Source organism: Conger conger, chromosome 15, assembly GCF_963514075.1.
Source record: "Conger conger chromosome 15, fConCon1.1, whole genome shotgun sequence".
In the NCBI taxonomy this organism is placed as follows: Eukaryota; Metazoa; Chordata; class Actinopteri; order Anguilliformes; family Congridae; genus Conger; species Conger conger.
The window spans coordinates 6,224,551-6,236,963 of record NC_083774.1 but is presented as its reverse complement, the minus strand read 5'-3'; the positions used below and the strand labels follow the sequence as shown (position 1 = coordinate 6,236,963).

General features: G+C 50.0%; 1 protein-coding gene across 1 annotated transcript in view; it reads left to right on the top strand.

The window, feature by feature from the left end:
• The window catches only part of alkbh3 (alkB homolog 3, alpha-ketoglutarate dependent dioxygenase), a 10,948-nt gene extending 7,006 nt beyond the window's left edge, over window positions 1–3,942 (top strand). Inside the window, exon 8 of the mRNA XM_061222515.1 lies at window positions 2,784–3,942. Coding sequence (XP_061078499.1) covers window positions 2,784–2,897 — 114 coding nt within the window. The 3' untranslated portion in view covers window positions 2,898–3,942. The remainder of the gene's footprint in view (window positions 1–2,783) is intronic.
• Window positions 3,943–12,413: the final 8,471 nt, after the last annotated feature.

The following is a 12,413-nucleotide window of genomic DNA, read 5'->3' as shown; positions in this document are numbered from 1 at the left end:
CCCTTCCCTACGAAGACCCCTCACCGAGTTCTGCAAGAGAGGCCGGGCCTTTGGAACACCACCCAGAGCGAGTTATTAACCATGGGGATCGGCCTCAAGATGACGGCTCCATCACAGAGAGATACAGGACTGGGGGGAGATGAGGAAGAGGATGGTGCAGAGTGTTGGGGAGATGAGGAAGAGGCTGGTGCAGAGTGTTGGGGAGATGAGGAAGAGGCTGGTGCAGAGTGTTGGGGAGATGAGGAAGAGGCTGGTGCAGTGGGGAGATGAGGAAGAGGCTGGTGCAGTGGGGAGATGAGGAAGAGGCTGGTGCAGTGTTGAGATGAGGAAGAGGCTGGTGCAGAGTGTTGGGGAGATGATGAGGAAGAGGCTGGTGCAGAGTGTTGGGGAGATGAGGAAGAGGATGGTGCAGTGTTGAGGAGATGAGGAAGATCTCCGGGGACAGGACGTTCCAGGACGGAGGGTGGTGGATGTGTAATGCGGAGCGTCTGGGTGGCCTACTCATCTCTCACTGCGGTTATTTACGGGCTGTTGGGCGGGGGTTTTGGTGGACTTTTCACTCCTTCCCTCTCTCTCTCTCTCTCTCTCTCTCTCTCTCAAACCCCCCTTCCGTCTGCCCCGTTCCCTCGTTCCCCTCTCTCCCCTTTCTTCTCTTATCTGCCCTTTCCTCCCCCCCCCGCCCCCGCCCCTTTCCCGCCTCCTCTCCTGGGATGGTATCCAAGCTTAACAAAAACAACGCGTAAGACTGCAACAACATTTTTCTTTTCTGTTTTTTTTTTTTTTTTTTTTGCCTGTTGTGGACCTCTGCAGGGACCTCTGCGTTTGCTCGGACACCAAATTTGGAGTGAGCTGAGGGAACGTACAGAACGGGGGCGTTTGTGTCACCCGAGCCGTTTGCGTCCCCTTCTATTACATTATTGGCATTTGGCAGACGCTCTTATCCAGAGCGACGTACAGTTGATTAGACTAAGCAGGAGACAATCCTCCCCTGGAGCAATGCAGGGTTAAGGGCCTTGCTCAAGGGCCCAACGGCTGTGACGGATCTTATTGTGGCTACACCGGGATTAGAACCACTGACCTTGCAGGTCCCAGTCATTCACTTTAACCACTACGCTACAGGCCGCCTTCTATGACACCCTTCAAGGGAATGTAGAGGAAGGAGGCGTTTGTGTCACCCTTCTGTCGAAGGAAAATCTTCCATTCAACTTTGCACTCTTTATCACATGCAACATACCCTTGGCACATTCTGTGTTGTTCCAGCCATGTACCTATTCTTCTTGTTCCTGCTGAATCAGCTCTTGAGCAAAACATCTTTATCACACGGCTGGGAACAACTTAATCTGACTGCTGATGAACGAACAGACACAAGCACACATGTGATTGCTTAAAAGTCATCCCTGCCGCATACCTGGTCTTCCAAACCTCGAGGGAACGTGCAGAACCTTTGTGACAACGTCCGTGGGAACGCGGTTTGAAATAACCAGGCCTGTAAATCGTGAAGGGCTCGTTTCGGAGTGTCTCCCCTCTCTTCCCCGTCCGTTGCTTTGGTTTTCTGGATTCTGAGGCGGACTCGCTTAGTTTCGTGAACACAAAGGGAAGGAAAGGTCAGGAATGTTCCCGGCGTGACATCCCAGAATCCTCGGGGTGTCCCGTCTGTACCGCGTACCCGAGGGAGCGCAGCGCTAGCTGACATTAGCGCGGCCGTAAATCTGCCTGAACCGTGACATTTATCTGCACAGACAGGGGGCGCTGCTCAGCGCAGTAACGGCGATGACGATGACGATGGTGATAATGTCTCGCTCCAGCAGAGTTAGAAACTGTTGCTGCCAGTTACCAGTAAATCTAATCCCCTTGTGCAACCCAGAAATAATGGGGGGGGGGGGGGGGGGGATGTAAATTTGTGAAAGGCACATTCACGTGGTTCCAATCGCCTAAAAACTGAAACCGATTTATGTGAAGGTCATTTTCAAGTTATTGGAGATATCCTGGAAAAAGATGCAGATGTGTGTGTGGCTGTGTTCAAACTCTGGCAAAGGCGGCCGCAGTGTCTGCTGATAATAACTTTTACTCAGCGGTTAAGTGATCGAATAAACCCGGCGATTCCACAGCTGACTCACCTCACCTAGTTTCCGGGTCGAAAGTGGTTGTTGGATTTAAGGTAAAAGCAAATACCTGCTGACCCTATGACTGTCCAGGAAAAGGGCTGGGGACCCCAGCAGACCCTGTAGCTCTCCTGGGCCAGGGTTAGGGACCCCAGCAGACCCTGTAGCTCTACAGGGCCAGGGTAGACCTTTCCTGATCGAGGGCATTCCCAGGCTCTCATGCATGCTTGAGATTGTAAAATGGCCGTCCTTGATCCAGTTTCTTGACTCGAGTTGTTGACATTTCCAAGAGCCAAGTTGATGTTGAAACATCAGCACTGTCAGAGCATTCACCTAACATTGAGTGTGTGTGTTTGTGTGTGTGTGTCTGTATGTGTGGACACTCGTTCGTGTGTGTGTGTGATTCTTTCTTTTTTTGTGTTTGTGTGTGCATTTCCTCATTTGTGCAAACTTGTTTAAACACGCTGATCAGTTTTGCAGGCTGATCAATCTGTTGACAGTGAAGTACTTCCATTTTAAAACATAATTAATGTTACCGTTATTTATGTATGTTTGTGTTATTTATGTAATAGTTTGCTGTCGTATTTCATATTGTCTAGCTTTGATGGGTGTCCTGTGTCTTCACGGAGATCTGTTCTTTTAAAAGCTGTTATTCTATTGTCATGGTTACGTCTCAAACAGCACCAGGTGGCGAAGGAGTACCACGACCGCGGGCCACGCATCAACCTGACCTTCCGCACCATCTACCCAGAACCAGAACCGGGCCGGAACCCGGGCCGCGGGGCCCACAGCTAGGCGGAGGAGGAAGAGGAGGACGAGGATGAGGATGAGGAGGAGGGGGTCGTGTTTCACCTGTTTGGCCTGCCAGGGACTGTCAGAGGCAGGTATTTCAGAGGAGGAGCCCGAACCCTAAAGATGGAGGAGGAAACTGCAGCGCCCCCTGTGGGGCTGGGGGAGACGGTGACGTTAAACACGGTGTGAGAGATTCAGGAGTGGGATCAGAACCGCAGATCCAGTCGGGTGTGGAAGAGCTGGGAGACCTGAAGGTTCTGTGACCCCGGTGACACAATACTCGCTGCTGTGTAGCTCCATACTCGTGCTGGAGGGCGGCCCTGTTAAGGGCCTCCATCTTGTCTCTGGTGCGGCTGCTGTGTTCGCAGGCGAAGGGCGGACTGGTTGAAGGCTGAATTATGTGCTTTTCTCAGCTTTTCTGTTTCTTTTCAGTTTTTTTGCGACTGACGTGGGGCTGTGCGTGTGATGTGTTTGTTGATGTAACACTGTCGTCAGAACCCCACTGAGGATGGGGCGGACTGGAGAATAATCTACGATCGCCGGTTTGTGTGTGTGTGTTTTAAACGTCAGGAAGGAAAAATACCCAAGTGTGTAATTTCACCAGGTGTTTGTCAGACATAAGTGCCACTTCGCACAGACACGCCAGTTTTTCTCAGATTTTCTCAGTTCTGTTTGCTCTTTACGTAAATATTAGTAATGTTTGTAAATCTGTATGTTTCCACTGACTTTTCACAATGCTGGGTGATGGGAAAGTATCAAATTACGGAAAATGAAGTGCTCTTTGTTCGGGGATTGTTTCCGATGCAGATGTTGGTGTGTAAACAAGCCTGGGTGGAGGAGACTCTCTCCGGGAGTCTGAGGCCTGGTCCAGAATATTTGTGCCAGTTTGATGCCTGACTTCACTGTGACAAAGGCCAATATTTGTTTCTTTTCTTTTCTCTGCTGTTTTTTTTCCCCTTGGTTGCTGCCAGAGAGACAGATGTGCAGGAGAATCGGGTCCTGGTTGGCTGTCTTCTGTCAATAAATGTTGTTTGCAAAAAAAGGAAAATGTTTTGGTTTTTTTATGTTTCTGGTTCTCATTATTATAGACTGTAATCCTTTTTGATACATAAAACTCAAAATTTAGGGAAGTTCTCATGAAAAATAAGCATAGGAAGAGGATTGTTGTAAGCCTTTAAGACTTTCGACTTGGTATCACCGACTGATATCGCTGGTTTCATTTTCTGATTGTTTCGGGGAAATTTCGAGACCATTTCATGGCTCTGAGTTCTGATAAAAGGATACCTTCAAATGCTTGGTATTGTTTTGATGGCTCCTCCTTAAATGATATTTCACTGCAGATTTTTCACTGCTGCTCGTAATTCAGTTTGCCTGATTCTTCATTCCTGATTATTCAGTGCTGATTCTTCAGAGCTGATGATTCACTGCTGATTATTCACTGCTGATTATTCAGTGCTATTCGAAAAGCGGCTCTCCTGTACGAGCCCTTGGCTGCGTAAGGGCAGGTGGTTGCAGCTGGTTGGTCCTCTGTGGCCTGTAATGTTGATGTGGTCATGTAGCGCACTGTCGGCTTAGCAACCGAGAACACGAGAGATGATTGACACACGGGGATCCAGGGGGGTGACTCGAGCCAGTCCTCCCAGGACTGTTTCCTCACCACAGTGCGTTTAGGCTGAGAAACCGCGGCCACAAAATGGCGTCCTGAACAAACCTGAATTAACGGTTCCAATATGTACACCGCTCAATCGAAAATGGTAGTCTCGGAAGTATTCGCCCTGGATAAGACCAAGTGATGATTGGTGGGTACATCACAGTGTGTGTGTGTGTGTGTGTGTGTGTGTGTGTGTGTGTGTGTGTGCGCGCGCGCACGTGTGTGACTGCATGCGTAGGTTGTGTTTTCTTTGCATCGAGAAACTTGTTCTACAGTTTACTGCGTGATGGTGTGAGCTTTATTGGCGGTATAACGGCGAGCCGCTTGCGTCGGTTGTAAACACACGCGTGCGCAGCACCCGTTGCTGAAGTCTTGTCTAAACAGTCTTTGAGCCAAACGCAGTTTGTGTGTGAGTTGCGTACTCGCTCAGAAGTGTGCTGATTGGCCAGTGACCTGGAAGCGCACCACGTGTGGTTTGGGTTTGTAATGGGAGACCTTCCTTTCCCAGCAAAGACAAACAACACTGTTACTGTTCCCTCTTTGAATTAGGAATTCTCACATTCCCGGGTGGTGGGGGGTGTTACACGCGAGCAGGAGGGGGGTGGGGGCGGGGGGGGGTACACTCGACCTGCGGCACTTCCTGTGTCCGAAGTCGCGGGTCTGCTTCGCCTCGCGAAACGGCCGTGTGCGTAAACCCCTGACACCCAGACCCCTGAGAAGGCCCCGGGCCCGACCCTGCCTATTAATAGTTGTTTGTAAGGTATTGGTTACCTGTATCTGGTGGATCAGCAGCAGTGTCTCTGGAACCGGGACCCCCTCTCCAGCTTACGGGGGGGGGGTAAGTCTACCCTGATAGGGCTTATACACTCAACCTCTTTCCATGACTTCAGCTCAAAGCTTGGTCCATGCCTATGTACTGAGTACATTCACCTAGGGGCGACAGTCGGAGGGTTGCCGGTTCGATCCCGCCTTGGGTGTGTTGGATGTGTCCCTGAGCAAGACACCCAACCCCCAAATGCTCCTGACAAGCTGGTTGGTGCAAAGCACAGTGCTTTGGATAAAGGTGCGATATAAATGGCAACCATTTACCTGTCTTTAATCTTTAATGGGGTTGTGCAAAGCCACCGTTTGTTTTATATTTGGTGGCTGGGAAACCGCCCCCCCCCTCCCCAGCCTTCTCTCGGGGCCGACTCTCGGCCGAGAGAGTAACGATGCTGTTTTGTTTCTGCGTTCTGTAACTCTTGCCTCAAGCTTTGTTTCGGCATCTCACCGGGTAGTTCATTTCCCTGGTGGAATGTAGATGAAAAAAACAATTTCGGGAACATTGTGAACTCTGTAATGATGTTGTTGCGTAACCAGCAGTTTGATGGGGCCCAACTGAGAAGACTGCTGCGTTGCCTCTCTCTCTCTCCCCCTCTCTCTCTCTCTCTCTCTCTCTCTCTCTCTCTCTCTCTGTTCTTTGTGTCTCAGTTATGCTTCATGGCATGACTGCATCTAACAGTATTGGCAGCACAACATTGAAGACAAAAGAATCATACAGGAAAAAATGTTTCCACATGTTATTAATCTGCATGCTTTCTGTTGTTTAAAAAAAAAAAAAAAAAAAAACTACTAAAACTTCTTGTTATCGATATGGATTTATAGTGGGAATTAGGCGAATACACCAAATTAAAATGATCCCAGATGATAAATATAGAGGTAGAAATTGAGAACAGCGAATCCTCACTCCCGCAAGGGTCCTAAGCTCAGATACCAGACGGCTGTTACTCCGCTAAGGCACAGATAGGCACAGATAGGCACAGATACGCACAAACGCTGTGGTCCTCCAGGGAGGGAGTTTGAAACTCCAAACGCGAGTTCAAGACGGGAAATGTTTACGGGGAACTACGTTACTGCTGGTGGATTTGAAATTAATTTTCCGTTTAGTTTTTTAAGAACAACGTACGTCACGATGACGGTCATTTTCACCCGTGGCTTGCGCGCTATTGGAAGACTGAGATGATGATAGATGTTAGACATTATACATAATAGTACACCCGGTTCTGTGAAGAATCGCAGTTGAGTTATAACAGCCAAGTGATTGTCAACTTCCTTCTCACGGTGTTTTCCTCGTTCGGCAATCTTTGTTTGTGCCTTTTCCGACTGTTAGCTAACGTTCATGGCGAACATAAACAAGTTTGAATATGTCGCTGAACGTTAGCTAACGTCTTGAACTCACGACTGATCTGCAGATAGTAATATGGACTGCACTATCAGGACCTTCAGATCACAACTTTCAAATCCCCACTCTATTCTGTTCATAGTGCTCAACCTGCCTTTATGGGTCATAGAGATGGTATAATTAATTTCCATTTGAAATGCACTCTGTGATGTATTTGCATCGACAGTAATAATGTTGATTCATTACTTAATCAATATTTAAGGCAATACTTCTTTCTCCTTTGTAAATAGTTATAAGCCCTGCTACATGACAACCTTAGTGTTAAGAGAATTCTGTTGGTTCTCTTATTAGAAAGGAAAGTTCTATGTGTTGGCAGCAACCAATGATAAATAGGCTAGTACGAAAATTCGTTCCGACATTCTGCTGTCATGCGCTCCTTGCATTACTGCTTGAGGAGGCTTCCTCTGCAAATGTCTGAACGCTGGAGGCTGGAGTCAATTTCATTATCGCTCAGTTCGTTGAGGAAATGAATTCAAAGTTGGTTCATGAATTGGGGAACAAATGTGCATAATTTTCAGTGAAATATTTTCAGCTAATTAATTGAATTTCAGCGACTTTCCTGAATTGACTTGAAATGGAATTGACCCCCAGAGATGTTACACAGTGAATCTTTTGCATTTTTGCGTTAGAGACGAGTTGGGCAAAATCACTATATTGCCCATGTAAAGCACTTTCACATTTTCACTGTGCAAAAAGAAGTCCTGGGGCTCATTCCAATCGCTTACTTGTCTTGCTCCTGACCCAGAAATCGATTGAGGTCTGCCATCTTTAAGGGCATTCCAACCCCTTAAATGTTCCTACTTGGAACTAGAAGTAGAAGTTAGGAACTCTCAATCTTTCCCTTGAGCAAGAAAATGGTTGGCATTTGTATAGCGCCTTTATCCAAAGCGCTGTACAATTGATGCTTCTCATTCACCCATTCATACACACACTCACACACTGACGGCGGTTGGCTGCCATGCAAGGCGCCGACCAGCTCGTCAGGAGCATTTGGGGGTTAGGTGTCCTGCTCAGGGACACTTCGACACAGCCCGGGCGGGGGATCGAGTCGGCAACCCTCCGACTGCCCTCTTACTGCCTGAGCCAATGTCGCCCCCCTAAGAAAGCATCAGCGTTTCCTTTGCAGAGGTTTTTCTTTTTCTGAAAGCCTGGATGTGCAAACGATCGACCTGTGGATCCACCTCACCTCATCTGCCGCACGTCTTCCACGTCTGCGACTGACTCGGTTTCCAGCTGACGTTTCCCATCTTATTTTTCTTTCTTTTCCTAGCATCTCCCGATGGGTGGAGCTAGGGGCAAGGAAAGAAGAAAAGAAAGGGGGGAAAAAGAGGAGAATAAGGGGATTGGAATGAGCCCCTGTATGCTTAGAGAAATCCTTGGCTTTGCACCAAAGCAGAAATGAGTCCCAAAGAGGAAAAGCAGAAAAAATAGGAAAACAGGAAGTGGGTTTAAATGTGAGCTACGTGTGGCCGCAAGTGCTAGTCCAGTGATGGGCTGCAGCAAAGGCCCTTTTCATGTTCGTAAAGCCCTGTTATTCATGCAGTTTGAAGATGATGATGATGATGATGATGATGGTGATGAATATTATGGTTCTTTAATTTGTAATTCATAGGGGCCTAAAGTGGGCGGGGCACAAGCAGCCCTGTAGGCTGGCCCTGGTCTGTGATGTCACTGTATCCCTGTTGCTTATTGGCTGTGGGCCGTATTCCGTTCCTGGATGCCGTCCTGCTCATTAACATCGCCACCTGTCCCTCCGGGGCTCCAGCCGGCCTCTCCGGTTCAGACAGAGCGATTCGGTTTCCTGTGTTACATCAGGTACAACAAGAGTGCCCCCTTTTCCACTGGGCCTGGAGTGGAGGGGGGCTCTCAGTCCTATAACCTGTCAGTGACCCCTAAATTGCCCCCCCCCCCCCCCCAAAGAACCCAATTCCCACACACTGGCTTTACTGTTAATGCCTTGACATGTTTTCACAAAGGATCCTCTTCCTCTCTGTTTCCGTGTGTCATGTGACCTTTTACGGACTCAGATGTTGATCTGATCGTAAACGGGAGATTGTTCCAGGGGGTGGGTGCTCAGGTAGAAAATGTACCCCCCCCCCCCCCCCCGCCCTTAGTAGCGTGTCTAGAGCGGGAAACAACTAAAAGACCTTTGCTCGAGAATGGAACTGCCCTCGTGGAGATGTACGTTGTACGTACATCTGAAGCATAAGGTGTAGCCAAACTAACTAAATGTAGCGCTTTACAGGTGATGAGAAGAGTTTTAATATATGCTAAATCTAATGGCTGTGCCCCACCTGGGATTTGAGACTGCAACCTCCAGGTTTTAAATGTGTTGGCACCGCAGGTGCCCCCCACCTGTCCCAGCAGCCCGTGGGAGGACCGCTCTCTCTGCGCTGCTGAGAGCCTCGTGCGTCAGAGAGATTTAAAAACTTTCATTTGCTGGGTTTTTTCCCCCCCCACCTCACACAAAGAACCTTAGCAGGAGGTCCTTGCTCCAGCTGTGTAATCAGTTTAAATCTCTTTTCTTCAAAGCCCAAGAAACAAATAGATGCTGGTGCAGGCAGTTTAGTGCCAGTCATTGTTGTGTAGTCTTGGGCTTATGCAACCGAGGCAGAGGGGTGTTACAGGAACTCGGGTCTGATTATTCAGTGACAGTAAAGCCAGTAACTGTATCTGCGACACGCGATACACCAGCCGTCTCTTCAACACGGGAATATCTCCCTGCTTAATGTTTATGAGAATTACCCATACGCCCCTTGTTTTTGCTCTGGCGTTTTCCATGATGCTTCCTGGAGAGAGTCCCGTGGCTCCCCGCCCCCATCCCGGACGTGCATTCCTCCATGGGATTTTAATGCCCTTTCCCTCTCCGACTTCTCATTGTGACCCCCCCCCCCCCCCCCCCCCCCCTCCGAAGCCCCTCTCCTGCCTGACATTTCCGCGGTTGCCATGGAGATTGGCCCGGCTCCTCCTCGGAGACGAATGCTGGAGGCAGCGCACCCCTCTCTCTCCCCTCCGCGCTGGGCGTGTGTGACCCCCCGTCCCAGCCCAGAATAGCCCGCGCGCTCGGGGCCAGGGGCCTGCGGCGTGGATGACGGTAATGCCCTTTTTTTATTTTTATTTTTTATGTTCACGTTCTCTCCGCTTTGGCACGGTTCTCTGGAGGCCGTGAGGAGGGTCCCAGCGAGCCAGTCTGTGCTCCTCTCCTCCTCTCCTCTCCTCTTCTCCTCTCCTCTTCTCCTCTCCTCTGTTCCTCTCCTCTCCCCTCCTCTCTCCTCCTCTCCTCCTCTCCTCTGTCCTCCCCCTCCGTACAGTATCTCCCTCTTTCATCTCTGCTTTTCTCTCCCCCCCCGTGTGTTCTGTCCATCCTGTGATTTAAGGGCCCGTTCCCCGGCCAAGGGGGCCAGGAGGTGTGGGGCGTGTCCGAGAGCCGCGTCGCCATGCCAACCAAGGGTCGTGCTGTGCCCCGCCCTTTCCCCGGAGTCTGATTGGCTGTGTCCTCGCTGTTACCCTACACTCCTGTGGTGTGGGCCCCTGTTCTGGGAGGGTTGCCGGTCAGGGTTTAAGACTTCCAACCCGTGTGAACCGGTTCTGCCCGGTCCAGGAAGTGTAGAGACACTTAATTGTGCTGGAAAATGCCAGTTTTTACCAGCTTAGATGTGAAAGGGCAGTCACAGTGTAAAAACGTCTCGTAGTTCAGAGAGGACATTTTTACAACTTATCTGTGTGACATACATTTTAATAAAATCTTCAGAATCCACTTAGAATCTTACTGGTGCAAATGTGAGGCTAATCCGGTCAGCTGGCTCAAATTCAACCATAAATCAATTCATTAAAAGCGTTTATTAAAATGTATTTTAAATGTATGGAATTGACAATCCTTATCATAAACCGGTCACGACCTAATTGTAAATGGTTTCTCCGGGAGGGAAAAAATGAATTCTGGTCTAACTTAAAGTGATTGTTTGGAATATCTTTAAGAACAAGATTAGCTGGGGTTTCCGAGCTCATGACTCCTCGGGTTAATGGATGCTGTGTTAAGGCCAAACAGACGTTATCCCTGGGTTCTCCAGACATGGCTTGGCTTGGTGGCCTTTCTTTTTTGATAAAGCAGGGTGACATTCATTGCTGCCGACCTCAGCCTTGATGTGGTATAACTGAAGCGGTCTTTGGGCCGGGGGTGGGCTGAGGTCTTCCGACACCACACACCCCACAACCACAATGAATGGAAAAGGAGAGGTACCCCACTTCTTAAGACAGGGGGAGATTATATAGTACCATGGTTTTGTGTCTGTGTGTGTGTATGTGTGTCTGTTGGCATGGGGCCTAACTGATTTCACAAAAGTAGTGTTTCCACATGCGTTTGTGTGTAGGGGGGTGTTTGAATTGGGTCAAATGTACACATTATGAAATTACATTAAGGGTCCTTAGGGTCCTGTGTGTGTGTGTGTGTGTGTGTGTGTGTGAGGGTGCAGCTGGTCGTGTATTGAATTTCTAACAGGCTGTTTGCGGTCTAAGTGAAAATCCTATTTCTTGCACTGACGAGCCAACGTTTTCTGTCATCAGCCGTTGCTTAGCAGCAACTTTGTGGGCGGGGCTGAGGGGGCTGTTGAGGGTGACGGGCGTGTTTACCGTCCCCTGTCTGGGCACGACTCATTCCATCACCGCCTGCGAAATGCCCTCGGGGGGTCATCGGTCTCCTGGGTACGGAAGAGTGCAAATATAGCGCCTTACACGTGATCGGGAGGGTGATCCATGGGAGTCATTGCCCCCAGAGTGGCCTTCCTGTAACCCTCCATTCCCTCATTACCTCGGTTACCCAGCATTCCCCTTGACTTCAGTCACCACCGCCGCCCCCCTCCCTCTGACTGTCTGTCTGGATGACGAGGTCATCGAGGGTGTAGGGGGGGGCGTTATGTTTTGGGGGAGAGGACAGGGTGCATGATGGGACAGCGCGCCGTTTGTCACCCTCCCGGAAGCAGGCGCGAGGTAGCTCACCTGTTCGCCCGTCTGGTCGGAAGAAAGAGAGAGCGAATGAGTAAATCACTGCTCCGCGGAATTTCCCAAACCAGGATGCGTCGTGCTGACACCTGACACACACGCCTTACGTTGGCGGGAATACCACCCCCCCCGTACAGCCTTCTAAAAATAGAGGGGGGGTTAATTATAGAAAGGGGTTAATACTCCCGCTCCCCCTTTTTTGGGGCTCCTGGAAAGGCTTCCCCGGGAACTCGTGAGGGAACGGTGGCGGTTTTAAGGCCTTGCGTCATGCCGACGGCAGGGTCGTGACTGAAACACCTCGCGCCCAGGACCGTGGGCGCTGCGATCCTGTCCCTGAAGTGTTAATTATAGTGCCAGTGATGCCGGTCTGAAATCCCGGTTTGGCTGGTCTGGGCCCGTGTGGTGGTGTGGGGGTGTTCCTGCCCTGACCCGTGAATGCCCCCCGGCGACAGGCTGACGTTTTGTCCCCTCTCTGTGTCCTGTTTCACACCCCCACCTCCAGGCCTGTGAGTCATGCTGGAGATCTCCCACTCAAGTATGTGTGTGTGTGTGCGTGTGTGTGTGTGTGTGTGTGCGTGTGCGTGTGCGTGTGCGTGTGCGTGTGCGTGTGCGTGTGCGTGAGCGTGTGCGTGTGCGCGTGTGCGTGTGT